The sequence below is a fragment of the Barbus barbus genome, assembly GCF_936440315.1.
Source record: "Barbus barbus genome assembly, chromosome: 31".
Lineage (NCBI taxonomy): Eukaryota > Metazoa > Chordata > Actinopteri > Cypriniformes > Cyprinidae > Barbus > Barbus barbus.
In genome coordinates, this window is record NC_136759.1 from 16,716,641 (window position 1) to 16,744,617 (window position 27,977).

The 27,977-nt window shown below is 38.0% G+C and overlaps 3 protein-coding genes across 3 annotated transcripts; all 3 read right to left on the reverse strand.

Moving 5' to 3' along the window:
- Window positions 1-83: 83 nt before the first annotated feature.
- LOC306851876 (microtubule-associated protein 6 homolog) lies at window positions 84-6,102 on the reverse strand (the record flags this gene model as incomplete). The annotated part of the gene is made up of 3 exons (XM_079388363.1): window positions 84-290; window positions 3,829-4,045; window positions 5,384-6,102. The coding sequence occupies 3 exons, from the start codon at window positions 6,100-6,102 to the stop codon at window positions 84-86; spliced, it is 1,143 nt and encodes a 380-aa protein (XP_079244489.1).
- A 2,553-nt stretch (window positions 6,103-8,655) lies between these two features.
- On the reverse strand, window positions 8,656-12,979 carry LOC306851045 (52 kDa repressor of the inhibitor of the protein kinase-like). Its single transcript, XM_079387091.1, has 5 exons — window positions 12,758-12,979; window positions 11,929-12,049; window positions 11,676-11,783; window positions 11,094-11,130; window positions 8,656-10,861 (listed from the first exon to the last, which is right to left on the reverse strand). Exons 1-5 carry the CDS (start codon window positions 12,844-12,846, stop codon window positions 8,973-8,975), a joined length of 2,244 nt encoding a protein of 747 aa, XP_079243217.1. The 5' UTR covers window positions 12,847-12,979; the 3' UTR covers window positions 8,656-8,972.
- A 2,817-nt stretch (window positions 12,980-15,796) lies between these two features.
- On the reverse strand, window positions 15,797-27,524 carry LOC306851217 (dual specificity tyrosine-phosphorylation-regulated kinase 1A-like). Its single transcript, XM_079387374.1, has 11 exons — window positions 26,804-27,524; window positions 22,469-22,665; window positions 22,182-22,274; window positions 21,752-21,940; window positions 20,370-20,517; window positions 19,980-20,266; window positions 19,735-19,881; window positions 19,049-19,189; window positions 18,665-18,968; window positions 18,431-18,555; window positions 15,797-18,340 (listed from the first exon to the last, which is right to left on the reverse strand). Exons 2-11 carry the CDS (start codon window positions 22,586-22,588, stop codon window positions 17,756-17,758), a joined length of 2,139 nt encoding a protein of 712 aa, XP_079243500.1. The 5' UTR covers window positions 22,589-22,665; window positions 26,804-27,524; the 3' UTR covers window positions 15,797-17,755.
- Between the last annotated feature and the right edge of the window lie 453 nt (window positions 27,525-27,977).

The following is a 27,977-nucleotide window of genomic DNA, read 5'->3' on the forward strand; positions in this document are numbered from 1 at the left end:
TAGAGTAAGGTCATGAACAAGGGGATGAGAGTCCTCTATTCTGTATCATAGCCTCCTCAACCCCCCAAAACACAAAAGTGCACTTAATCTTTTGCTTCGGCTAGTCTGTTGATCATTTCTTTGCTTTTCTTGGTGACCCCTCCCTCTGGCTTTGGCTCCTGGTTGCTCACTGAGGTTTTCTTCTTGGCAGCTTGACTCCCAGCGATTGGCTTCTCCTTTGCTTTTTTCACTGTTTTGCTATGGCTTGTTGTCTTTTTTGGCTTGGAAAGTGATATATTATGCCTCTCCACCTACAGGAACAAAAATTGGGACATTTGGTGCATTATTCCAAACTGCAAAACAACACACATGAATGCATGTCTATTATATATTTAACTGTCATATAAATTATATAATATTATACATTTAACTGTTCCTGTTTGTTTTGAAAAATAAACATAAAAATAAAAATGCTTTATTACATTTACCATATACACTACAATTCTAAAATTTGGGGTCAGTAATATTTATTTATTTATTGAAAGTCTTTTATTCTGCAAGACACATTAAATTGATCAAAATTTTTATAATTTTACAAAAGATTTCTATTTCGAATAAATGCTGCTCTTTTGAACTTTCTATTTATCAAATAATATATCATGGAAAAAATATACCATTAGACTTATTTCAAAAACATAAAAACATATTACAGACTCCAAGTTTTTGAACAGTAGTGTAGCGTAGTTTGTCATTTTTACCCACAAACCTTTATGGTAAGCACTCATACAGTTAGAAAACATATAAATAAACAGAAAAAGTGTGTAATTTACAGTAGAAACCCAATCACTGGCCTTCCGGTGCAAACTGTACATTTAAAATGATGTCAATAAAACAATCCTGAAAATGTGAATCATGTTTCAATTAGTATTGTGGCATCCAAGTTAGTATCTCATGACAGAAATACATGTTAGGATGTGATTTTCAGGCCTTATTCAATGTGCTAAATGCAGATGATGTGTTTAAAACAAAAGGTGATTTGTTCTGCATACTCAAAAAAGAGATGCAGTTAGTTTTCGATGACAACTTGAATCTAAGCCAAGTCCTTTAAAACAAGCTATCAAAATGTGTCACAAAGGTTTATATATAACATATATAATATGTGACTCTTTTACCTTTACTTTCCAATTCTGGAAGATTTCAGCTATTTTGCAAGGTATCCATATTCTAGCAATGCTTCAGTCAAATGCCTTGCACAATAGCATGATCGCAGTGATCAATATGAGCTTAGTTTTAAAACTAATGGAGTGCAGCCCTATTAGTATCTTTTGGCCAGTAACCTTACGGAAATCACTTGTATTCTGTTACAGTGGAAGCTAAATAGAGCCCCTCTTGATAGTGAAGGTACTATTGTTTCATGCAAAAAAAAAAGCATAGTGTTCAGCAAATCCTCATTGTGAAGAGGATTTAATCAGAATCGGTCCCACTGAGGATCTCCGTGATGGTGCAGCTGTATGGTGAAATACTCTAGATCCATGCTGTCCAAAAGAATCACTGAACACACCTGACTACAGAACAGAGCTGCTGTCACTGTCAGAACAGTCCTATGAGAGTGAGAGAGGGAGGGGCTACATCAACACATTACATGCACATCAACACTAGAAAACTGTCCTTGTTTCAACATATTTGTTTTTACACTGAAAGGAATGATTTGACCAAAAATGTAAAGGGGTCATATGATGCGATTTCATGTTTTCCTTTGTCTTTGGAGTGTTACAAGCTGTTTGTGCATAGATAAAATCTGTAAAGTTGCAAAGATTAAAGTCTCAAACCCAAAGAGATATTCTTTATAAAAGTTAAGACTCGACCACGCCTTCCTAAAACGGCTCATTTAAACACGCCCCCACATGTCTACGTCACTGTGTGGGGAGATTTGCATAACACCGCCCAAACGTATATGCAATGAAAGAAGGCGTAGCTTTATTCTCGCTGTAGTATTGTTGTTGCCGCCGCCATGTCGTGGAGACGCTGTGTGTTTCATCGTGAAAGCGTGTGTAGCGCGTGTTTTTACGGAGGACTCTTTCCTGAACCTGGGAGAGAGTAGTCTACGATGTGAACACTATATGAATGGCTGTGATGTGAACACTATAAAGTGGGGCAATTCCAACGTCGCAAGGACAGTCTGGCGTTTCGATATTTAAAGAATGTCCTCACTGAATGCAACAAATACCTCGTTTGTAATGGGTTTTATTGTTTTAGTCTCGTTTCGCCGGGAAAGGCCATCACAATATGGTAAGGGGTGTAACATTTCCATCTCACGCTTGAGGCATTCGGCCAATCACAACGCACTGGATAGCTGACCAATCAGCGCACACCTCGCTTCTCAGAAGGATGAGCTTTGTAAAATTCGACACCTTTCAGAAAGGCGGGGCATAGAGGAGCAACAATAATGTACATTATGTGGAAAATAATGTGTTTTCTGAACCTCGAACCACGTAAACACATTGCATTATACCTAATACACTAAATAATGTTCTTTTTAGCAACGTCATATGACCCCTTTGAAATCCTATTATTTATTCATCCTCAAGTCGTTCCAAACACATACTGCTTTCTTCTGTGGAAGTAATAAAGAAATTTTGGAAGAATGTACTACTCGGGACAGAAACCTTAATCTAGAAATCTTCATTCTTTACTTAATTTGTTAAATGTTCTAATTAAAGAGATAAAAAAGCCTCTGATGTCCGATCCATGAACAAATCGTTCTTTTAAAGAAAAACTTCACCAAAAATTTAAAATTTACTCACTCATAGGCCATCCATGATTTAAACCTTTTTTTTTAATTGGAACAGATATGAGAAATTTGTAAGTTTCATACAAATGCACAGTTTTTCACTTCACAAGACATTAATTTATGGACTGAATTCAAGTGAATTACTTGTGGATTATTATGATGTTTTTATCAGCTGTTTGGACTCTCATCCTGACGGCACCCATTCACTGCAGAGGATCCATTGGTGAGGAAGTGATGTCATGCAAACATTTTTTTTTAATCTGTTCTGATGAAGAAATAAACATCTTGGATGGCCCGAGGAAAATTGTTTTCATTAATTAAAATAAAGCTGAAACAAAATAAAAAAAAATATTAGATGAAAAACGAATATAAATAAATAATAAATTCTGCGTTGGCAACTAAATTAAATAAAATAAGTTTAGATTGAAGTACTAAAATTACTAATACTAAAATTGAAACGAAAATTTAAAGAAAATAGAACTATACAGAAATATGAACAAAAACTGTTAATAAATTTTTTTTTTATAAAAATGACAACGTAAAATTACTTAAAATCTGAAAACATGAAAACAAACAATAATCTATTACAAATAATACTAAAATAACACTCCATGGAATGTAGTTTTATATCGTTTTACAATATAGTCTTTTATAGTTTTTATATAGTATTATTTTATTTTTCTATATCGTTTTATTTTAGTTTTTATATATATTTTCCTATATAGTTGACAAGACAAGAACATAAAATTACTTAGACTAAAATCTGAAAACATGAAAAATAACTATAATTGTTTACAAATAAAAATAACACTGCATGGAATGGACTGTCCTTTTAAGACTTTTTCTATCTCAGATGTTGGAGCCCTATATTAATAAAATATTTAAGAAAAAATCATACTCTTCTTGCCTTACAATTTCATCACTTACAGTGTTAAGTTTCTAATGATTTACCTCATATCTGAAATTATTCATTTCATCATCATGCGAATTAAATAGGGCAATATAGCTCACCAAAGGTGTGATCGGTCATAAACCAGTGACCTGAGAAAGCATCCTACCTTGCTGGACTCTTTGCTTGGTTCACTGTACAGGCTTCGTATCCGACGGCGGTCCAACAGCTTGTTATCTGTGGCCAGAGGTTTGACCTGCTCTCCTTTAAAGGTGGCACTGTAACTGGTCTCCAGGCTGGTCTTCTCATTCACTAGAGGTTTGTACTGAGATTTAGCTTTGATGGGTTTCACTGGTTTCACATCTCCGTAAGCCTTAAACTCCGTCCTAGAGAAACAAAGAGATTTTGTAAATTAATTTTAGGCTTAAATAATTATACATATAATCAAAAATGGTTTGTGGTTCACTGAAGACCAAAACCAATAACCTGACAAACAGATCAGCAACCATGTGGCAATATATGCTTTATTTAGATGGCATCTAATGTTGAGGCTCTGATATTTAAAGAGAGTAAAGTCAATATTCAGCACAATTACTCAACCAAAACAGACGCCTTGTAAAGAAATCAGGGCAAACTAATTGGGAAATTGAGGTGCATCTGTTGTATTACAGCTTTATGCAGAGTGAGTGTGCACAAAATGATCTGAAAGCTCAAGAATGACTCAACATATTTTTGGGTAGACACCCACAGAGAGGAAATTACACTGCATGGTGACTTAATAAAATCTTTCCCTCTATCTAGTGCTTAGATAAGGTTCATTGATCTTTTGTTTCAGAGGTATACATTAGCTGCAGTGATCTGATATAGTTTAACTTCAAAATATAAAAGTACCCAATAATCAGATTGGTGGATAATCAATGAGGGTTTGCTATGACCGGTTCTAAGTTTGGTTCCCCAAATCTAGACTATACAGAATTAAAGCCCCCCAACAAGGTTTTGGGTACATTATCAATTTTATATTTTCATGGTAATTAGGAAATATTTGTCTGCTAATATGTATGGGTTTTATGAGTTTTAAGAAATGATGACACAGCTGAAATGAGCATATACTGACTTTTTAAATGGCGATGTAGAAAACAGGATTACAATAAAGTTGCTGATAAAATAATGCAGATACATAATGCAATTAAATGAACGCAAAAGAATGATGCACACAAAACTCCTGAAATGAAAAGAACAGCTTATATAATATTTACTTAAAGTTAATGTAAAAAGCGATTATTTAATCAATAGACAAGGGTATTAAAAATTACACATTGCTGCTAACTGATGAATGTACATATATATGTTCTTTTTTGCAGCATAAATACATACATACGTATACGTACATACATACATAATACTTCCCAGAATGTTCCAGGGAGTTTTTCTGACAAACTAAATAAAACATATACATATAGTATTTTATTTTATTCGTTTTGTTTTTATATCCATAAACTAAGCTTACCAGGATGGTCCTGGGAACGAAAAATTGTTAGCTGGGAATCATTCTATCCCAATAATCTCAAAATGGCTAGATATTGTCCAATTAATATTTTCATTCTAATATGTTTCTCTAAAATGGCAAGAATTTGATGTCACTAACAAGCAATTAGAGCAAGACTACTTGACAATGACAAAGTTATTAACTGCATTAAAATGAAGCAGGTTTGTAATATATTTACCTATATGAACTTCCAGATGCGACTTCCTCCTTGATCTGCCTGTTGAGAGCATCTGCAGCCGACCTCCTCTTTCCCTCCACTGCAACATCTTGCTCCGTTTTGATCCCCTCTGACACATGCTCTTTTTTGTCTACCTTCTTTCTCCTTTCTTTACTCTCTTTTTCGTGCTGTTTTTCTTCAATCTCACATTTTTCCACACCCGTTTCAACCTCAGCAGCGGCCTGCTCCTGTTTGGAGAACTTGCTCTCAGCCTTGCAGGGTGCAGCAGGAGTGGCTTTGGGAATCCACGGATGATCTCCTCTTTTCGGAATGGGCCACTGTTTGTAATCTTTCTGGTACTGAGTCACGTTGTTGAAAGGGGCCTTTGACGGCTGATACTCGTTTCTGGGTTTGCAGCTTCGTTCCGGACGCACGCTCCAGGCTTTGAAATCCTCGCGCATCACAGAAGCGCCTGACCCGTCTTGAGATGATGATGCTGCGGCATCAGCGGCGGCGTGAGTCGCTCTGGTCGACGCCTCCTGGTGAGCGCTATGGGCAGGCTGATATTCTGTGATGACCGGCTTCTGTGATATTAATGGTTTGGGCTGAGGGTGCAGATGTTGCACCTCGGCCACATCTGAATACTTCGTGAAAACCAAAGGCACCGCAATGTCACCTTTGTCGAACTCACTCCAGAAGCGGTTGATGCAGCAAGCCCTGGTGATACAGGGCCATGCCATGATCGATAACGACGAAGCGAAGGCTTGAATCTTAAGATAAACGATTCAGAAATGAGGACCACAACGCATAAAATCTAGCCTATTTTTTTTTTTTTTTATCAAAACAGAGATGCTCTTTCCTTTAAATGTCCCTTCTGATGAGAGAAATCCTTCCAGTGTTGAAATTCCCTGTATCTTAGCGTACGCGCTTGCGCACTTCCCTCAGCAGAGTAATTTCGATGTGCTTGTTTTCTCTAAGGCTACAAATTTAAATGAAAGATTTCTTTATAGAAAAGACACCTTCATTGACAGCTGTGAAAACGCTCGTGGTCAGCGGATGAACTATCACCTGCAGCCGTCAGCGTCTGGGCAGCATCGGGTGGAGACGCCGCTCGTTTAACCATTTCAAGACAGACACACATCCACATCCACCCACTGCTTCACCATTTCTGCCTGCAAACGCTAGGCTACATGATTCTGGGACTTGTTGATCTGAAAACCGGCTGATTACATAGGCAACATTTATGACATTTAAGGGTCTAAAAAGAGTTATTGGGGTATTTTACAAAGTTAAAACTAGGCCTATAACAACATATCATAATACAGATACAACTGCCATATTTAAAACGTCTATTATTGATGTTTTATTCAGATGTACTGTCTTATCAAATCATGAGCACATATATGCCAATGGGACTGGGTTTCAATGTGCCTTAAGTACTGAATGATTATTACAAAATTGTATTGAATAAATTGCTAAAAATGTTTCTTATTAATACAGTTATTAAATGACAAAGTAGAATAAAAACACATACAAATACATATACAAAACATCTCCACACTTACATAAAATATATGTCCTACATACTATATAAATTTATGATATTGTGTTGTTTGCAACTTTCTATTAAGTGTTATTGGCCAATTAAACAGTCTGTAGTTGCTTATATATATATATATATATATATATATATATATATATATATGTATGTGTGTGTGTGTGTAACAACAGATGTTATATATATGCTCCAGTTTGTTTCACTGCAGTTCCACATCTGTGAATGCATGTATGGTTTTGACCTTTGGGGTGAATATCAGACACACCCTGCATGAATGAATTGCTACACCCACTTTTCTTTTGTTCTTACATGTGTACAACATACCATCTAGTGGTGCCTGCAGTGATGGCAGCATGTGCATGTGTGTTACATTGTGTAACCCCATACCATGGGGTGGGGCACAGTTAGCTCAGTGCAGATATCCTGTGATGCTGCCAGTGCTCTGCATCTAACTGACATTGCATCCACAAAGCATGGCCAAACTGGAAAGTAATGCCTTACCCCAATTAAAATATCATATCAGAAATTCCAGAAGCAGAGTTCAAAGTGGCAAAAGTGACAAGAAAAAATCCCCTGATGTCAGAAACCTTAGTGCAAGCCTTTCTAATGGAGTTTTTGGATGAGAGGATATATCATGCACAATCTGTTTGGCCTGCTGTTCGGTGTACTCAAATTTCCACTCTTTTGCCTTTTCTTTCTAATCAGTAGTGTGATGAAAAGTATGGCAACAGTGCATATTTTCCTGTTTTTTTGTGCTTTAAATTCACACATATGTGGATACAAACCTTCTTGAATCTATATGAGATATTTGCAGCAGCTCCTTGGTGATAAAATGTTTAGTATGCCCTCTTTAATAAATCTTTTTATTATAATTAAACCCACCCATCTACAGACACCAAAGTAGTTTAAAATGGCATGATTTTATAGTAAAATACATACTTGTAAATACTGCTCTCTTGAGGACCGAAGAGGAATTGACTCTTAATATAAAGATGTTATTTATGTACTACAGTGTTGAACATCACTTTTCAATTTATTTTAAGCATTTGGCATTTGCATTGCAAAAGGGTTTTATTGCATTTACCAAATACTTACTAAAAATTAATAAAGACAATGCAATGCATTAAATAAGCTGCACAGCGATCTTGCTAAAGCCATGGTGCTATTTTGGTAGCATTTATTTGTTACTGCTTTGTGTAAAAAAAAAAAAAAATGAATAGAAGGCAGAATGTGTCTGCATGAGGCTGCGCATCTTTTGTATTTTCATGCAAAACAGTGCTAAGTTGGATATACTGGAGCAAGACTAAAACAAATCTGGTTAAACAGGTTGTTGTTATTACCACCAGTATTAACGCATGAAGTTCCAATCTGTTTCAGTTCTTCATTTGCACAGTAATAAATGCATTACCAGGGAGTAAATAGCAACACTTAAGGTTTCATTTGTTGACACTGGATAAATACATTAGTTTACATGAACCATAAAACGTGTATCTGTTTATATTATGGACCCGAGCTAACTAATAATGAAGTATGTTTTATTATACAAGTATGAATTATTGTATTTTTATTAAATTTAATTAAATAACGCTAACAAAGATGAATAAATACTGTAGCAACTGTTTTTCTTATTAGTTAATGCATTATCTAACGTTAAGTAATGGGATCTTTTTATAGCTACCAAAGCTGCATTAGTGTATACCTGTGACACTAGAAAGAAATTACACCATTATAAAAGACAGCATCAAAAGTGCTTTCCATTTATTTACACTTTGGACCAGTTTATACAAACGCAAACATGTCTTTAATGGCTGATTTTCAAAGTCATTTTTGTCAAGTCAAAAAAGTCAAGCGAACAAAATGCAAGACGACTTTACATGGTGAATCTTTTTGACTGTCCTCACAAATGTAAAAATAGTACTATATTTCTCCTGGGGGAAAAGACACATGAAAATAAACAATTGGCATTGTATTATGCAAAACAATTACACAACTTAATCTTCCAGCTCAAAGATTTTTGCAGTCGAAACTTGGACAGTCTATACATTTTACCTGTTAATCAGTGTCACTTTCTTCTGGGTAAGTTTTTAAATAACACTGAACCATATCTTCCAGGTCTGTCTTTATATGATAATTGATGTTCAGCACAGCCAGATTCTTACATCTTTGGTTTACCGCAGTGTCCGTGAGATAAGCTTGTAAACGTCTTTGTGCGGTTTCACCGTGACTCCCATCAAGCTTCAGCACCGGCAGCGTGGCTAATATTTTCAAGAACGCATTAACATTAGGAAAGAACTTCACATCGGAGTGCTGAAGGGTTTCGTGAATGGTGCACGGCAAGCTTACTTCCTTCCCTCTGTGTTTCCATTTTATCCTCCAACAATGTAGTTCAGCAGGCAGTGTGTCTGGATGGGGCAGATCGCTCCTGTAAATGTCTGCATGGGTCTCCTCAGAGGTATTGAACCTCATTTGTCCCATGACCGCGGGGACGAGAGACAAGCACTTGAGCGCCTTGAGATGATTCTCAAAGAAGATCTCCTTGACCTCCTGCGTGATATACTCCATAACCGGCAGTGTAAGATACTCGTTAAAAAACGACTCCGCCTGTATTTCCATGGTCTCCACTGCCTGTTGCTTCCGAAGAAACAACCTCGGTACTCTCACCGGGATCTCCATTGCAGTCGCCAAACTGACAGCCTCTTCAAACCAGAATTCGTGGTATACTTCCAGATTGTCAGATACCTCGTGCAACGAATGCAGTACTGCTGTCAGGCTGTTGGCGGCGAAAAACACATCAATGGTTTCTCCTTGTAGGTTCTTACCAAAAGCTCTTGTAAAAGACAATGCATTCTTTAAAGTAACCAGCGTCACGATGAACTCAAAATCTGCCAAGGCCTCAGAAATGGCATAAGCATCACTGGTGATTTGGTCGTTCCACTTCAGATCCTCATTGTCGTGTATGCTGTCCATGCACAGCAGAAGCGGCTCCATCAAATCGACGGCCATCTCGAACACATTATGAAGATCAGTCCAGGTTGAACGAGAGCCCTCTTTGAGAATGCTCTCTTTTTCTAGGTTTCCCTGACACAGGATGGAGATGGCATTATCAAGTTCGCTCTGCAGCAATGGCGATCCTTTAAAAAACGCATTCGTCTTCTTCAGAACGAACATCACATCTTGCACTCCAGTCAGTGGCATGCCATTAGCAAGATGAACATTAAGTGCACAGGTGGAAGTTGGTGTGATCACCGCCATAGGATATTTCTCCTTGAGCTGGGCAGCAATTACCTTCATCTTGGTGCCAAGTATCCCAGAACCCGCATGTGCTTGTCCTCTGCAGTGCTCCATACTCAAGCCCCATCCTTTCGTCAACTGAGACTCCAACCTCTCAGCGACAGCGACCTCCTCTCCTTCAAACGAGAGGAACTCTATGAACTCCTCTCTAAGAGTGTTGGCTTGGTCTACAAAGCGCAGGAATACAGGCAGGTGCTCTCCTTCTGGGAACTCCACTAACTCCCCAGTGACAATGGAAAAGAAGCGGCATTCTCGGACTTGCTGAAGGATCTCCTCACGCACGCATCTCTCGCAGACCTCCAGAAGCTGCCTCTGCTGGATGGCCGAACAATATTCCTCATTAACAGCCGCAGTCTCGAATCTCCTCCGAAGAAATTCATCACCAGCGTTGATACGGTTCTCAATTAGCGCTTGAAAGTTACCTGTAGTTAAGAACCGTTCCTCCTCGGAGCGCATCTCATCTTCTCTTGCATTGCAACTGAATGGAAAGTTTTGCCTTCCTATCAAAACCATGACTTCAAAGGAAGACCTCAGGAACTCTCTCAGGTCTTTTTGCTCGGGTGTCAGCTGAGGGATGTCGTCAGCATTCTCGCTGTCATCCTGAGCATCGCAGTCTTTTTTTGAGAGCAGTTGTTCAATTGAAGACTCCACTAAAGAAACAGAGACAAACATTCAAAGCAATGATCATTCAGAGCTACAATTTTAATCGGTTAAGATATTGGTTTAATCAGTTTCAGTTACTCAAATGAACAGAGTGATATACAGCACTGCCATAGGCAACAGCAAATATTAAAAATGAACTGACTGCTAAATGTTGCAGTTGACCAATCAGAATCAAATATTCTACAGAAGATGTGTAATAATCTACTATATCTTACTTACATCGTCTGTCTTTGATTTTCTGAACCTCTTCATCTGTCTGAGGAAAACAGAAACGCAAAGTGTCACTATATAAATTGTGTCCTGATTTATAATGTTAAAGGGATAGTTCACCCAAAAATTCTGTCATTAATTACTCACCCTCATGTCGTTCCAAACCCATAAGACCTTTGTTCATCTTCAGAACACAAATTAAGATATTTTTGATGAAATCTGGGAGCTTTGTGTCGTAGCTTCATAAACTGAATGAGGAACCACTGATGTCACACGGACTATTTTAACGATATCCTTACTACCTTTCTGGGCCTTGAACATGATAGTTTCCCTCCAGTCTGTGGAGGCTCAGAGAGCTCTCGGATTTCATCAAAAATATCTTAATTTGTGTTCCGAAGATGAACAAAGGTCTTATGGGTTTGGGACAACATAAGGGTAATTAATGGCAGAATTTGGGTGAACTATCCCTTTAAATGTATCACTGACAATATGTAATATGATACTTTGCAGAAAAAAGTTATGCAGTTTAAAAACAAATGCAGGAAATTCAATGAGAGTACACCTGAAGAGAAAAAAAAAAAAGGATTCTACCAGAACTTTGATGCGTTTGCGATGTCTGCTGTGAGGGTTGCCGAGGTGGCTGGTTAAATCAAAAATTGTGGGAATAGCAGTGTCTCTTAATACTGTCCTGTAAGGGCTCTGAAAAACACAGTAACAAAAAACCCATTCAACTTTAACCATTTAGATAATACGATAAAACATTAAGGTTCCTGTCCTATGAGGAATGTTAAATGCTTGTAATTTTTAAAACAACAATTGTGAAGTATAAACTATAGTGCATTACAGTTTTGCATATCACGGCTGGTTCAAAGTGTTTCGCACACAGTCGGTAGTGCTTGTTCAGCTGATCAGGAGTTTTCTCCTCCAGATCTGCCCGGCGACAGTTCTCCACCCACAACCTACATCTGTACAAATAAAGTTAGAAGAAATACACAATGACTCATTTCTTGCATAACATTTTTTGTAGAAAACACTTAGGCAAGAAAACTGAGCAACAAATGAAAAAAAAACATTGAACACTGCCGAGTTTGACATTCATACACAAATGTTTTGTTGATGAAAACTACTGTAGAAGACACATTATGGTCTTTTTCTTTCCAATTTAAACTGGATTTTGATTAACAAGATATTTTTGTGCAATTAAATTCTAACAGGTTATAAGTGGCCAGAATTATTCAACACCTACAAGAAAGCACTAATATAAAATACAAGCATATTCAATTATTCTTGAGCACACTTACTACAAACATCTACAAGGATCTCTTAATCTATATTAACACAAAAAGGTTCACATGAACTGTCTACTCTACACTATCTTCACTGTTACTGGCACTAAACTTAAGTTGACAAAAAAAAAATAAAAAAACTAAAATTTGACCACAACAGCAAATTACACCATAACATCACTGTAATTCATATGTATAAATATGAGAAGCCTTGTTATATTATGTCAGCATGCATTAACTAACTGCACTTGATGGATCATCAATGATTTGCAGGTGCAAATTTGGCTTACCTTCCTCAGGAAGCATTACTTTCATTGTCAGTCGTCATGTTTAATTAAGACAAAACCACAGTGATAATGTTTTGAAGCTGTAAAAAAAAAGTCATACCTCTCCGGGTCCCTTGGAAACCTAAAGAAAGCTAAATCTGACTGGGTGCTTTTCCTGGTACAGTTCGGAGCGGCACAAAAATTTGGCATTGTGCATTTAATGTTCAAAAGCTCTCTAAACAATCATTGCAGCACTGCAAAAATGAACAAGGCGCGCAAGTATGAAACAGTAGTATTAATGGTGTGCCAACCCACAATGCAATTCGTTTCAATCCCACAATGCACCAGCCATACTGAAAGCAGTAGCGATTAACGATTCGTTCCTTTGAGTCGGATCTTTTCAATGATTCGGTTGAACCGGTTCAAAAAACCTGATTCGCGGTTCTCGAGTGTGCATCAATATACTATGAAGTGTGGATTAAATATTATGTGCCTGCATTTACATTTGTTTTATTTACTCTGAGTTGAAATATAATAATAAAAATAAACTATTACCTATTCATTTTAAATGTTTCTTGCATCTAATGACCCTTCTGTATATAAAGAATTCTCAGGGATTTTTTATTTAGTCTTTTGTGTTAAATAGTCTATCAGTTTAAAACTCTTTTAATCAGATGTAAATGTTTTTCACACATTAACAATGTCTACACGTTTGTTTATATTGCTTTAGCAATATCATAGCAATACTAATAATAATAGATTGTTTTAAAGCAGCTTTACAGTAGTAAACAGAAACATACAGTCGCACGTTATTAAATCAGGAATCATTTCAGTTATAGTTTTAGGTCAGATTATTAGTTATAATTATTTAGTGACCTCATTTGATACTTTAAGCACAGTTAGAATCGTTAGAGTTCACTATCAGCCTCATACCAAATAAATAAATATATGGACATGAAATATTAATTTGAGTGGCGTAGTTTGTCAGTCCATATTATCAAGTACGTCTTGAGTCAATAAGCCATTTTCAATATTTAACAAAACAAAACAAAATCCATTGCTTCCTTTAATGTGAATGCACAAAGAAATCAGTAAACTGTGTTCAAAAAACTAAACTGGTAACAGAGTCGAAGTACATGACTGGTTCCTCTCTATTTGCACTCATTAAAGCCGTGAATCCTGTAGATGGCAGCAGAGACAGGACAATTTTCAGCTCCTAAAATAAACTCCTCTCTAATACCAATCTTCAATGCTCTGCATTCTGCACAAGTTTGTTTTAATATTTTTGTGGCATGTTGGTAGTAGCCTACAACTTGGGTGTCTCTGCGCATTTGTGATACTTTTGACTCCGGGTAAGTTTATTTTCTCCTTAAATTATCCCACATTTTATCTAAATTTGGCAAAACATAACGTTACTGGTATGGCCATGTGTGCTCGTCTACGCACGATATCAGTTATACATTCGTACATGTGCACGATTGTATTTAGAGAAGCCTACAACGCTGTTGTAGCATATATAATCAGAAAGGTCTAAAATCATTGTTAGAATTTAAATACTCCAGTTTTATTAACAAATTAATATGCCGGGGTTTCAGGAACTACGTCATGACGTAAAGAATCACTGAATCTGAACCGATTCTTTGAAACGAACTGTTTGAAAGAACCGATTCCAGGTTCCCATTATTATTAGTGTCTATGGATAAAAGCTAGCTGTATAACACGCGTAGAGTCGTTAAAGTATGATCATTTAAAAATCACAGATCGCTGAGTTCTAGAATAAAGACTCCCTGCAGTGGAGTTGAACTACAGAAAATGAGCAGTGTTCGTTGCTTGCATTTTTTCGTATACATAGTCATCAGTGTGTATTTGTATATATTATGTCCAGCATTCAGTACGGATTTACACTGAATGATGTGAGTTCTAAATATATCAATTCTGTAAAAAAAAAAATAATAAGTTAGGGCTCGTCCGGGATTTGAACCCGGGACCTCTCGCACCCGAAGCGAGAATCATACCCCTAGACCAACGAGCCGCGCACATTACAGTGAAAATACCGCCTCATAAAGTAGCTTTTCGTAGACTTAAAGGAATCTTTTTGTATTATTCGATAATTCAACACGTTTGTACAGTTCTTGTAAGAATTACTGGTACAGACAGTGCTCTAAATTAGATCGATGTAGTGTTGAAGCAACAAACCAGGGAAGAAAAGAAGAAAAAAGCCAAGAACGCGTCAATTAAGTTATTTTTTATATATCATACATAAGACTGTTTGAATATAATACAAAGGGCATTTTCATATACACAGCAGTCTTGACTAGATCTTACAATCTGTGGACACTTATCCTTTCCCCATGCTGTTCAATTATATAGTGCATGTTGCATGAAAGGGGTCAAGAAAATCTGAAAAGGAACAAAATCAATTCAAAAGGCAGAAGAATGTTGAATTAAAATCCATGATCTTGTGTATCAGTGACATTTACCTATAATGCATTTAAGAGAAAGGGGGAGAAACAGACCTAGCAAACCATGAGCATTAGAAAAAGTGTGGACATACATGCGTCATACCCTGTGAAAAGACTCTTTCAGTACAAGTTATAAGCCCTACCTTTAATGTTGACCTGGTGATGGCAAATGCCTCTGACTAAAAGCAATGTTGGTCCAATGACCAAGACAAAAAGGGTTAAAAATATAAAATAAACAGGTAAGTAAACACATGGCAATGTAATTGACATACCAGCAGGAGCAATGCAGTGAGTTCTATACTTCCTTTATTTAAAAAAATATAAATATATACATAAATTCTATTTCAACTATTAAAAAGGGGCTGCATTTCATGAAAACTGCACTAAATCAGGTCTCATTTAGTAACAGCTGAAACAGGTGCACTATTTAAGTTTCTGTCATTTTTAGATTTTGAATTTTTGGAATGTTTGTGTCAACGTCAGCAAACTGCACTCAAATGTTTATATATATATATATATATATATATATATATATATATATATATATATATATATATATATATATATATATATATATATAAACAACATTTTGAAATCAAGTTAACATTAAGGTAAACCTTTGTGTTTCCGATTACCACTAGCCGTTGTGAGATTTGTAGTTATACCAAACATGATTCTGGCTGAAATCATGCTTTTTTGGGGGGGGGGGGGGGGGGGTGCTCACAACCTCCAGTGAGCACAGCTATCCTTAACGTGACTGAATAGTGACTATTAACACTTATCCTCTTCAGACCAACATGCATGTGCCCAGTGTCTGCGTGGCAGAGCCTCTCCTCTAGTTTCACTTTGAATAAGCACATCTGAGGCAAACATCCAACCAATCACTTGATAACAAATTAAACTCTGAGGTCACAGTAGCTACAGTAGACTGCCTGAATAAACAAATTTAAGTAGCCACTTAGATTTAAAAAAGGTAGAAATTAGCATGTTCATCAAATTAGGTATAAAAGGCAGCATCACTCACTGATAGACCAGGTAAATACAAAACAAAACACTTTTCTCTCCTCAGAATAATTTGTGATCTCTCAGCTACTCTGTAGCCTGCAGAGTAACCGTCAATGTCCCTTCCCTCCCTTTGACAGGAAAAACAAATGAAAAGGGTAACAAATCGGGGAGGTTTATCCATATATTAAACCAATTTCAGTTTGTGTTACCATTAAAACAAGAAGTTCAGCAAAAGTTCCAGTTTGAGATGGACTAGATAGACTAAAATGGACTTTGATGAACCTTGGGCTGAAGTGGTGAACTGCTACATTATTTCTTACAGACACCTAGTGCCATAAAAAAAACAACTGCTTTGGTATATCAAAAGAAAGAAAGAAAGAAGAAAAAGTAATGTGTGTAAAATTCACAGCATAATTCAAGAGGAGAAAAAAGGCAGTCACATAAATCTCTACATATCTTCTGTGTTCAACACAAAGAGGCAAATTTATGCAGATGTTTTTCAATGGGAACCACATGCTTGATGGGAAATAAAGAGGGGAAAAAAGAAAAGAAAGAGCCAATTAATGGGAATGAACACCTATGTGAAATCCCACTTCTGCAATTTTAGGAAGTCATGTTAGGGACGTTTGAGCAAGACCCTGCAATTTGGAGTCCCTTACATTAGAAATATTTGCTAAATAAAGGCCTCTGAATAACCACTCATTCACATTCCCTAACCAATTAAGGACTCTTTAAATGTTAAAAATAGAGGACAGCCATCATCTCTATTTAATGATAAAGTCCAGCTCCTTTTCAGTCAAGGTCCAAAAGTCATAAGGCCAAAGGGTTCTCGACAACAGCCCCAGATCCACCTGGATCCGGATCTGTCCCCCCTCGTCGCTCCTCAGCTGCTGTACGTAGTCAAAGCCGTCCGGTCTGGAAGACTCCAGGCCTGAAGAGTACTGCACCTGCCTTTCTAACACCAGCTCCTCCTCGCCGCTAGGCCAGCGCTCGCCACCGGAGCTCCGCAGCCATGTGCCCCCTCTCGAAGAGTTACACGATACCGACAACACGAAATATCACTGCAAGTACTGCTTCCTTGACACGCTACAGGTTTAAACACACAGCTCTTTAGAGAAGTTTCACTTAAAGGGTAAATAAAAGAACAACCAGCCAAATTATAATGTCCAATGTTTCACTTGTTTGAACTAAACAAATGTTTTGCATTGCTTTACATATAAAAAGCTGTACGACAGCTCACAGCTCTGAAATGCTCACTGTATTGAACGAAAAAAGGGACAAATAAAAACAAATCTCCTAGTTTCCGGTGTAACAGATGGTAAATAAGTACTGTATGCAGGTGAGTGAATCGGCAGATGGGTGTCTCGGTTTCACTATGGTTATTTGCAGTATTATTAACTTGTCTAGAAATCGACAACGTAAAAATGATGGAAATACATATATACTTTTTAAATACTCTTCAATTTGTAGCGGTTCAGTGATATCTCCCCTCAGAAGTGAGCAGCTTTTATTCTCTATGCACCTTTTGAAAAAACATGAGAAGGAAAACACCACCAAAAAAAAAAAAAAAAGGGGGGGGGGGGGGGGGGGGGGGACGGAGCAAAAAACAAAAACAAAATTTACACAGAAAAACAAACCCATTTCAGCTAAAGTCACGAGCTGGCCATCGAGCTCTGCTGAACACAGACTCCAGTCATCGGAGAATCTTCCCTATCAATGCCTTGTCTCATGCCCAGGTGTCCCTCTGCTATAAAGTGTCCAGTTCCTGTGTTTGTGGCAACAGGGTACGTGGGATGTCCAGCCATACCAGTCTCTTGGCGAGGATTTGAGAAGGCACCCAAACCCATACTCATACTTCTGTTTTGGCTAAAGTCCAGGGTGTTGGCAGGAAGCTGGCGGAGCTGGTAAGCCTGGTTGCCTTGGTTTCCTGTGGAAGAGGAAGATGTGGAGGAAGAGGATGCCGAGGAAGACAGGGATGTCATGGACAGATGACCATGCACCACCTCCATGGAATCCTGGGTGGAGGCGCTGTTGGTGGGCGAGTTGTAGAGTCGCGGCCGTGGTCGCGTTGCTATGACCTGTCCGTGGTGATGATGGTGGTGATGGGGGTGCAATGCCTTGGGGTGCTGGGGAGGCACATGAAAAGTGGTTTCCTGGACTGGATGAGTCTCTACAGTGACAGGTTCTGGTCCTACGATTCCAGGCCATACTACTGGTGGATGATAAGGCTGTCTCGCCTGCACAAACAAAGAAAAACATTGTTCAGTCATGAAGGCCAAACTTTGAATTGCTTTAACTACTTGACAAGATCAACCAGGTTGGCTCACCTGAGGGCAAAGGTTGTCACAGTCTATGGCTGGCATGGCTGTGCCGAAATGCCCTCCGCTGTGCCGATGGTGGTGAGTTGGATCGGATCTTGCTCTTCCACTGGTGCTTGTTCCAGACGATCCTCCTGAAACAGAGGAAATTAACTGCGTTACGCTTTACCGAGAAACATACTACTATCAAGTCAGTTACAACCAAGAGCTTAGAGACCAGAACAGATGAAACCGTAGTAGAACCTGAGCTTGAGGATGTACTAGAAGTGGTCCCTGATGACTGCGACTGCTCAAGTGCAGGACTTGTTGACACACTACTGCTTGTATTGGTTCCTTCATCCGTCGTCTTCTTGAAGAAACTGTGCTGAAGGGCATAGTAGGGCTGAATTCGCGTCTTGGGGTCGTAGTCCAGCATTCTGAGAATGAGGTCCTTGAACTTCAAGTAGTCAGCTACTGCGTGGCCGGATTCTCCCGCCCGACGACCACCTGGTCCACCACATTCCACTCCCAAGATGGCATGGAGCTTTCGAGATGTCGGAGGTTTGTACTGCTCACAGAAAAGCAGAAAGGCGTTCTAGCAAAAACAACATGATAGTGATTGTACTTCAAAATATCAGTAACACATACCCTTTTTCCATCTTTGGTCTTCTTAATACTCCATGTCCCATCTGACAACTTCTCAAAGAACTTCCTGGCTTTTGGTGCTAGGTCCATAATGTGATTGGGTGGGATCCCAAGTACTTCAACAATTTTGTTCATTTGGTCCACCTGATAGGGTTTCGATTAAAAGAAGTTTGTTAAGCAACACTTAGTATAGGGACCAATTCTCACTATTAATTAGTTGCTTATTGGCATGCCTATTAATAATATATTGGCCATTTATTAGTACTTATAAAGCACATATTCTGCATGACCATATTCTACATCCCTAAACCTACCCAATACCTACACGTAACTATCTTATGAACTATAAATAAGTCAATTATATAAAATTAAAATAGTAGTATAAAACTATAAAAATATGTAGTTTGAGGGAAATGTTGTAGTTAATGGTTTGTTAGTGGTGAGCATTGGACCTTAAAATAAAGTGTGACCATTTGTTTTATCTATGTTTTTTTACTATAACATTCAGTTTTAGTTATGTAGAATCTAACTCCTGTATTCTGTACACACATTGAACTAAATAATTTAGGGGATTCATCAATGCCATACATGTCAATGTAGTTGTCACTCATAAAACTTTGTTTTCATGGTTATAATAATAATCATCATCATCATTAATAATATTAATACCAACTCATACAGCTCATTACCTCATTGGCTCCACTAAACAGAGGCTCTCCTGTATGCATTTCCACCAGAATACATCCCAGAGACCACATATCTATGGCCAGGTCATATGGCATTCCCAATAACACTTCAGGGGAGCGGTAGAATCGACTCTGGATGTACTGATATATCTGATGGAGGAGGAGGAATACGTAATCAATTACTTTAAGCATTCTGTAACAATCTCCACACTGTCCTCACATTCAATAAATAAGTCGGTTCACAATACCCTTTGTCCCAGTTGGCAGGAGCTCCCAAAGTCCACTATTTTGATGGCACTTCTCTTGGGGTTACATAGCAGGATGTTCTCTGGCTTTAGGTCACAGTGGATGATGCTGAGCTCAGGTGTAGCGAGAAACAGTAGTGCTGTACACAACTGCTGGGCAAACTTCCGTGTCAGATTCAAAGAGACACCTCTGAAGTTCGTATTCCGTAACAAGTCATACAGGTTGTATGACAACATTTCAAATACTAAGCAAAGATGATTCCGGAACATGAAGTGCCGTTTCAAGTGTACTGAGAAAAGAAAAACATTTAGATTTTTATATTTAAAATTGAAGGAATGCACTGCATGCAAAAGATTTTGAAATGATATCACAGAATTGAACAGGCTGCTTACCTATATAGTATTTCATCTCTGTGTCATGTTTGTTCATGAGCTCGAGAAGCCGTACTTCAATTTGAGCTTGATTCAGAAAGGCCTTCTTGTTCTTGATAATCTTAATTGCAACCCACTCTTGCTCAGCTCGGTCGTAAGCTTTTACAACCTAAAAAATTGCCAATTACATTCACATAAGACAAAAAGACAATACTTTTGTTTCCTTATAAGATGTTAAAACTACTTTGAAATTACATCATGCATCATTTTGCCAGCCACGGATTTAGCTTTCAAACTCCAAAACAATCATTTAGCCTCCATTTTATCAGGGCAAAAGCTGATAATATCCCAATTTCCTAACATTTGAAATCTTACATTTTTTTCCCTTTCAAAAATAAATCTTAAAGGGGCCATATGACGTTGCTAAAAAGAACATTTGTGTATTTGGTGTAATGCAATGTGTTTACATGGTTCAAGGTTCAAAAAACACATTTTCCACATAATGTACATTATTGTTGCTCCTCTATGCCCCGCCTTTCTAAAACTCATTGATTTTTACAAAGCTCATCGTTCTGAGAAGCTAGGAGTGCTCTGATTGGCCAGCTATCCAGTGCGTTGTGATTGGCTGAATACCTCAAGCGCAAGATGGAAATGTTACGTCTCTCACCATATTGTGATGGCCTTTCCTGGCGAGACGAGACTAAAACAATAAAACCCATTACAAACTAGGCATTTTTTGCATCCAGTGGGGACATAATTACTGATTATAATGACTCACACTGTCTTTTTACGCGTAAACATTACCATGTCTGCATTTGTGATCAGAGACACGACAAACACTACTCTACACTGCTCAAAACTAGCATTTGAATAGTCAGTAGCAGAAACGTACTTATAGGCTGTAAGTCAGAAGCATCAGACTGTCCTTGCAAAGTTGGAATTGCCCCACTTCATAGAAACAGCCTTTGTGCAAGCCTGCAAGAAAGGCTACTCTCCTGCCAGTTTCAGGAAATAGTCCTCCGTAAATTGCACCTCACACACTCTTAATATTTGGGTTGAACACAGCGCCCCGAGGACATGGCACCGGCGGCAGCAACAATACTACAGCGAGAATAAAAATCCTGCCCCCTTTCTTTGCATAAACATTTGGACGGTGTTTTGCAAATCTCCCCACACCGAGACGTAGACATGTGGGGGCGTGTTTGATTGAGCCGTTTTAGGGGGGCGTGGTCGAGTCTTAACTTTTATAAAGAATATCTCTTTGGTTTTGAGACTTTAGTCTTTGCAACTTCAAGGATCTTATCTATGCATGAACAGCTTGTAACACTCCAAAGAGAAAGGAAAACTTGGAATCGCATCATATGACCCCTTTAAACAATTGAAGGAAACTCAAGACATTATACCTGGCCAAATGACCCTTTTCCAATTAAAGAGTCAATTTCATAGCGGTCCATCCATTTTTCCCCATTCTTGACAATGTAGTCGTAGTTCTCATCATCGTAGCCATCATTGAAGACTTTCCTTTCTTTCTTGTGGCTGGAGTCCTCACCTTGACCCTGTTGATGCCGTCGTTTCTTTTTTGCATAATACACCTATACAAAGGACAGCAAGTAAGTTTCACAGCATTAGTCTCAATTCAAAAATCCTTGAGCATTGTTGCGCTCACAACTTAGTGTGAAAACTTCCTAAAAGACTTTTCAGAGGTACGACTACTAATGATCTAGTATCATAATTTTGTTCTTTACTATTGTTTTTTTAGCTTTATTTTACGCTGTATTATGACAAGGAAAGTAATATAGATATGAGAATAGCAATAAAATGAAGAAATTTTACCTCATTGATGTGTTTGTAGGTTTTGATCAGGTCTATGGAGAGCTTCCTTAAAGGAGCTAAAGTGGGGTCACGAAAGCACTGAGGCATGTGCCTCTGCAATAAAAGGAAGGGGAAACACGTGGATTTACTAGGTGACATTTCAAATTTACATACTTTTGACAAAGAAGTGAAATAATCCAAAGGCTAAGTGAAAAGTAACAGGAAGAATTCACTGTACAAAGTGCAATAATTGAGCGTACTGCATCCATGTTTATTCACAACATAAACAGGTGCGGAGCATCCAGTACCTGGCTGGCAGTGAGTGCTTGTGTCTGATCACTGTATGGCAGTACAGTGACAGACTGGTCTGTACTCTGCTGGTGACAGTCACTGTACTGCTGGTGCGAATGAGGCATGGGAGCAGCCATCTGAAGACCAGCAGCATGGAAAGAAAGAGAGGGTGCAAGCCGGACAGACGAGGGTTTGCATGCTGAGGTCTCTCCCCCTAGAGGAAATTTAAGCTAAATTAGTGCGTTTTAGAACAAAATTCTCCTCTCTCCCTGTGATCCTTTGAACCACAAACCTCTTTCAGGTTATTAAGACGATCCTTTTCTCTCTGTTTTAGGAGAGCAAAACCATCTCTGAGATTTTTATGTAACAAAAATGAAGCATAGGCTTGTAGCACTAGAACTAAAACACAATAGGATAGAAAGCGAATATATACACGTGTACAAAAAAAATCTATGCATTTATGAATCTTGTTTATCAGAATATAGCAAAACACATCCCTGTAAGAGGAATACCAGAAAAAATAAAGGCACTAACAATTAAAGCATAGCAATTAAAAAAAGACAAAATCATTTAATATAACTGTACAGAAATTTAAAAAACAACAGCATCTCTTCTCAATTTCTAAAAAAAAAGAGAAAAGACTACAGTGCAAATTTCATGTCAAGTACAAAAATCTTTGGTCAGAAATCTGTCCTTTTTTAAGCTGTAAATTGTGATAATTATAAGGAGCTTGCTCATATATCAGCATCTCTTGCCAGGCAACACAATGCACCACAGCCACACAGAATCCCACCACTATTCAGAATCCCAGCAACAGCACCTAATTAGCATAGCCTATCACCAAGAAGATACAGTGTGATTTGGCAAGCCCATCAATGTTCAAGCCAATCACAGAAGAGTATGCAAATAGCCTACTTTTGTTGCCAGGGCAGAGCTGCTCCCATTTTCCAATAAGAAAACAAGAAATAAACAAGAAATAAAATTGAACTTTGGCACACTTAGATGAAGCATCCACCACATTGGAGCCTGACAGCAAAATAGCAGCTCAGACCCCACTCATGGTGTAGGAGCAGAGAATGATTCAGCTGACCTAACTAAGGCAGGGCAAAGAATTCATGTGATCCACAAAATATCAGAGGATGGAAACACTTCTACGGCCTCAAACACAACCATTTCAAATGATTTTCAGGACAAAAGCCTATGAAATAACACACATTTTTACATTCATTTACCAACATAAACATTTTAAATTGATTGTATATATTTTTTTAAAGGTACAGTAAAATATCATTGAGATGCTTGTATCTTTTCAACTGTTCTGCTAAGGCATATTTCTCAATATGGGCTTGATGATTAATGTTGTCAAGGACTGCATGCAGTTCTCCAAGAGAAAAACTGATGTATGTCACAGTACAAACAGAAACATTACATTCTGCATCACAGAAGATGCTCTTATTGCATATCTAGTTTTTTTGTGATTTATAAGCAGCCTTTATAACTCAAAGAAAAAATACGAATTTATAAGCCTGTATTAAAAATTATAAAATTGGAAACATACAAAATATGTGAACAAGTTTGTGCAAATATAAACATTAAATATATCCCTCTGAGGCACATTTCACCAATCGGTGTCACTCAGGTTTTACATGAGTACAACTCAGATCGACATTTTATTTCTGAATAACAATAAGAAATATGATATTAGTTTTTTTCTGTTTACTGATCTGTCATTATCCAGTTTCAAGGGATGAAATCAAGTAAAAATAATATTAATAAATTAATTGTAAGGCTTGTTTTTAAAAACACTAGCAAAAACTAGTGATATGTTTTGGAATAACCAAATAATAATAAATTATCCTCAGGAGCTTTTGACATTTAATTTATCCTTTTCTATTAATTTTATTCCATGGCATGTATAGTTTTTGTCAGGCCAGGTAAACATCAAACATACAATAAATTCCCTTGACTACTGTACAGTAGGTGACTGTGATCATTTAATGACCTTCTCACAACAATGCCAAACATGTTGAATGCACAATTCAACATTTATGGCTTTCCATCAAACATTTTCCAATTTATATTAAAGCTCTGTAACACAACTGGTCCTTACTTATAGTGTAATAGTGGGTCAGCTCCCTGTAATTTATGACTTTTAAGATTGCCAGTGACGCCTTCTCAAAATACAAAGTTAAAATGTGTTACAAAACCTAGAAATTAGAGAGGGCAAACAGAGACAAACTTCACAAGTTATGACTAAGCCACAAAAAAGAAAACAGCTTGATGGTTTTCTGCTACCCACTAGATATCCCACTTCAAACTAATGTCAAAGTGACTAAATGCAGCCACGCTAAACAATGTTCAACTTTAACCATCATTTTACACAGTGACAAGTACTGAATTTGACAAGTACCACCACAGGAATCAATATAGTAAGACGTGCATAACTGCACAACAGTTTCTGCTTCAAAACAAGAACAGATGCAAACAGCTAACCTGGATGTATGATTTCCAGTATAATTTAATTTCATCTTAATTAGCTGTAAATGTTTGATTCACTTGCAGTAAGTGTTAACTAACTTATCTTCCCACATTTCAAACTTTCCTTAGAGTCCTACATGAACAGAAGGGCTGCAAATAAACTTTGATGAACAAACATCACAATGAAAGAGGAACAATTTATAGAAATTACAACTCGTCTCAAAACTGAGCATGTAAAGCATGCATTTGTACTTTATTTTCCAATCGTTTTTTTTTTTTTTCAAACTTGGGTAACATTAAATTCCTATTTCTACAAGTAAGCCTAAGTTCACAACTACTACAGAACTGTCTAATTTAACCAAACACACTCAAGTGTTGAAAAAAAATTACATTTTGCCCATTAATATTTCCCTAGGTTACATACAGTTATAATTAATCTAAATGTTCCGAGTAATTTCTAAACAGCTAATAAAAAACAAGCCCTGAAATAACACTACAGCAGATCAGCTGGATTTCAGCACCACTGAAACTCCAAAACAATGTCAATAAGATGGAAAGAAAAGGGATACTGGACTGTGCATTGAGTGTAAAAAGAAAAGTGCATGCGACAGTACAGATCCTGGTCCTTTTGTGCATGTAGGCCCATTCCTGCATATGCAGCTAAATGCATGTGACTTATTCTTCTAGTATGACTGAAATAAGGTTTGTGCAAAACAACAAATAAACTGCATCACTGGAAAGAACAAAAAGCCCCTGTTAAATTAGGACCACTGTCAATCACACTTACAGACTGCTGTGGGAGGAAGTGATAGACAAAAAAGATGGCATCTGATGTAGATCTACCTGAGAACTTTCAGAGTAAAGTTTACCTAAGAGAAACAGAAGCAACAAACCATGCCCCTATTTAAGAGACATTTCTCTGTGCATAATGCATCTGTATCAGCTGTACTTTTATTATGTATATACCATCACCAAAGCTGAACCTTCAGGTGACACTTAGGGGCAATCTTACAACCTGTCCTGTATTTACCTGGTCAGAGACCATTATTCCACTGAATAAGACGAAAGCATTTCTTTACACAGACTAACTAATACAAATCTGAGCAGCGTGCCATCCATTCCCTTACGTTAACTATAAATAACTTGATAAAAACCCTTGAACACTGAGCAAACTAACCAGAGTTAAACTGAGTGATAGTGACATGTAAAGCGGACCTTACCTCTCTAGCTGGCTTAGCCATACATCGGGCTCGATCACGCTAAAGTCTAAACCCGTACTACATGACTGAGCAATGTTTGCTGGATAACTATGGTTAGGCATCACATCGCTGGCTAGTGTCAGCCCCCCTCCCCCGACAGGAAACCAGCTTGATGGCTAACTGACAACACGCTAGTCATGGGGGCTTCATCATCATCATCATCATCATCACCTCCACCAGCGTTACCAGCCAAACACTCCCATCAGAGTGATGTGATGATACACTTCTGTAATCACCAGCTGGCAGACTTTCTGCGGGTATATATATATATATATAAAATCGTAGGCTGGGCAAACCCCACATACACACACATTTGCTCCAGCAGTCTGACCTAGCGAAGCTACACGGGGTTAACTTACCCGTTAAACGACTAACAGACTGATCTAAAACCTGTACAAATGCTCGCTACCGAGGCTTGGGGAGTGTAAAAGCAGACGCTGGTGATCGGATGAGCTATCTGGTGCATGAACAAAGATCGCTAACTAACGCGAGGAAAGTTATTAATCGGCTAGCCATCTAGGCCAAATCAACCTAGCCTGTAGCTTCTACCAAACAAGCGGTTTGTAAACAAACCCACAAGATTCACTTAGACCTCTACAAATCTCAAATACTTACCTTTGATGGTGTGATCTTCATTTAAAGTCCCAGATCCAGTAAAGTGAGACGACTGATCCAGTTTCTCTACACTGCTTCCGATGAGACACCCTTAATGTATTGAGCCAGACGGGGCTAAATGCCTCCCTATTTCGATTGACAGGTAAAACAGCGTCTTTCCAATGCGTTTTTGCCCATGTCAGATCTCATTTGTGTATTAATCATGGTTTGTAAGTGGTGAAGTGATGGCTAGCGGCTAGTTAGCGCTCTTTCTCGATGACTTTAACGAACGCTGCTAACCAGCTAGCGCTCAGAAACGCACATCCAAGATTATTCGCTTCTGTAGAGGCGGAGAGGCAAATTAATTGTTTTCAAGAGCAAAATTAGTCACAAAAAAACAACGACATGCAGATATTATAGAAAGCGCTACGTGAAAAGGTGAACAAAAACCGTTAAGCTTTTCTGTCAGTTTTCACAAAATGGCGCGCGTTCCAAACCTGCGCAGCGGACCGGCCCGGCGGACCCGAGACACGGACTACTAGCCCAATAAATATATTCCTGACATTCCGATTCTTTGTCCCGCTGTCGTTTTCAGTCCGACGCGGTTGGCGAAGCCTTTCCAAAACTGTCACTGTTACGAGCGCGTGACTGCATTATTCCGGCGGGAAGCGAAAACATTTGAAAGATTAAAAAAGCAACTGACAAAATGGCTACAGCCTGGGCTGTTGCTATGGCAACTGTCAATCAAGCACACGAGTACCCGGATGTTCAAATGACGATTCGAAGGGGGGAACAGTAAAGGTTGCTGCACGCCATGCGTCGATCAAGTAAAACTGTCAAAGAAACTTTACACAAACAAGCATTTAAGCATTTTTCAAAACGCTGAACTATTTTAAACAACACTGGGCTGCTTTTTGCTAATTATTGACAGCTTACGCGTAGTTTGTTGACAGTCAACTATATTATGCTAAATGCTATGCTTAATAATAATATATAAACACGTTTGTTTTAGGTTAAACATGCTGCACGTGCTAAGTAAAAATGTATAACAAATAATATAAGGTTTAGGATGAGTCATGTTTTAAAACACCAGAGGATAATGCAAATTTATCGTGATATGTTGTGTTTGTCAGTTTTATCTGGCTTTATGATATTATTAAAATATTATGTAGGATTACAATCTGACTTTCTCAGG

Coding starts and splice junctions, on each gene's coding strand:
- LOC306851045 (XM_079387091.1), bottom strand. CDS start 12,846: ATGCCAAATTTTTGTGCCGCTCCGAACTGTACCAGGAAAAGCACCCAG. Junction 11,784..11,928: donor CAGCCGTGATATGCAAAACT/GTAATGCACTAT, acceptor TGTGTTTTTCAG/AGCCCTTACAGGACAGTATT. Junction 11,131..11,675: donor GCAAACGCATCAAAGTTCTG/GTAGAATCCTTT, acceptor TGTTTTCCTCAG/ACAGATGAAGAGGTTCAGAA.
- LOC306851217 (XM_079387374.1), bottom strand. CDS start 22,588: ATGGCTGCTCCCATGCCTCATTCGCACCAGCAGTACAGTGACTGTCAC. Junction 19,882..19,979: donor CCTGCCAACTGGGACAAAGG/GTATTGTGAACC, acceptor CTCCTCCATCAG/ATATATCAGTACATCCAGAG. Junction 18,556..18,664: donor TAGTACATCCTCAAGCTCAG/GTTCTACTACGG, acceptor CCTCTGTTTCAG/GAGGATCGTCTGGAACAAGC.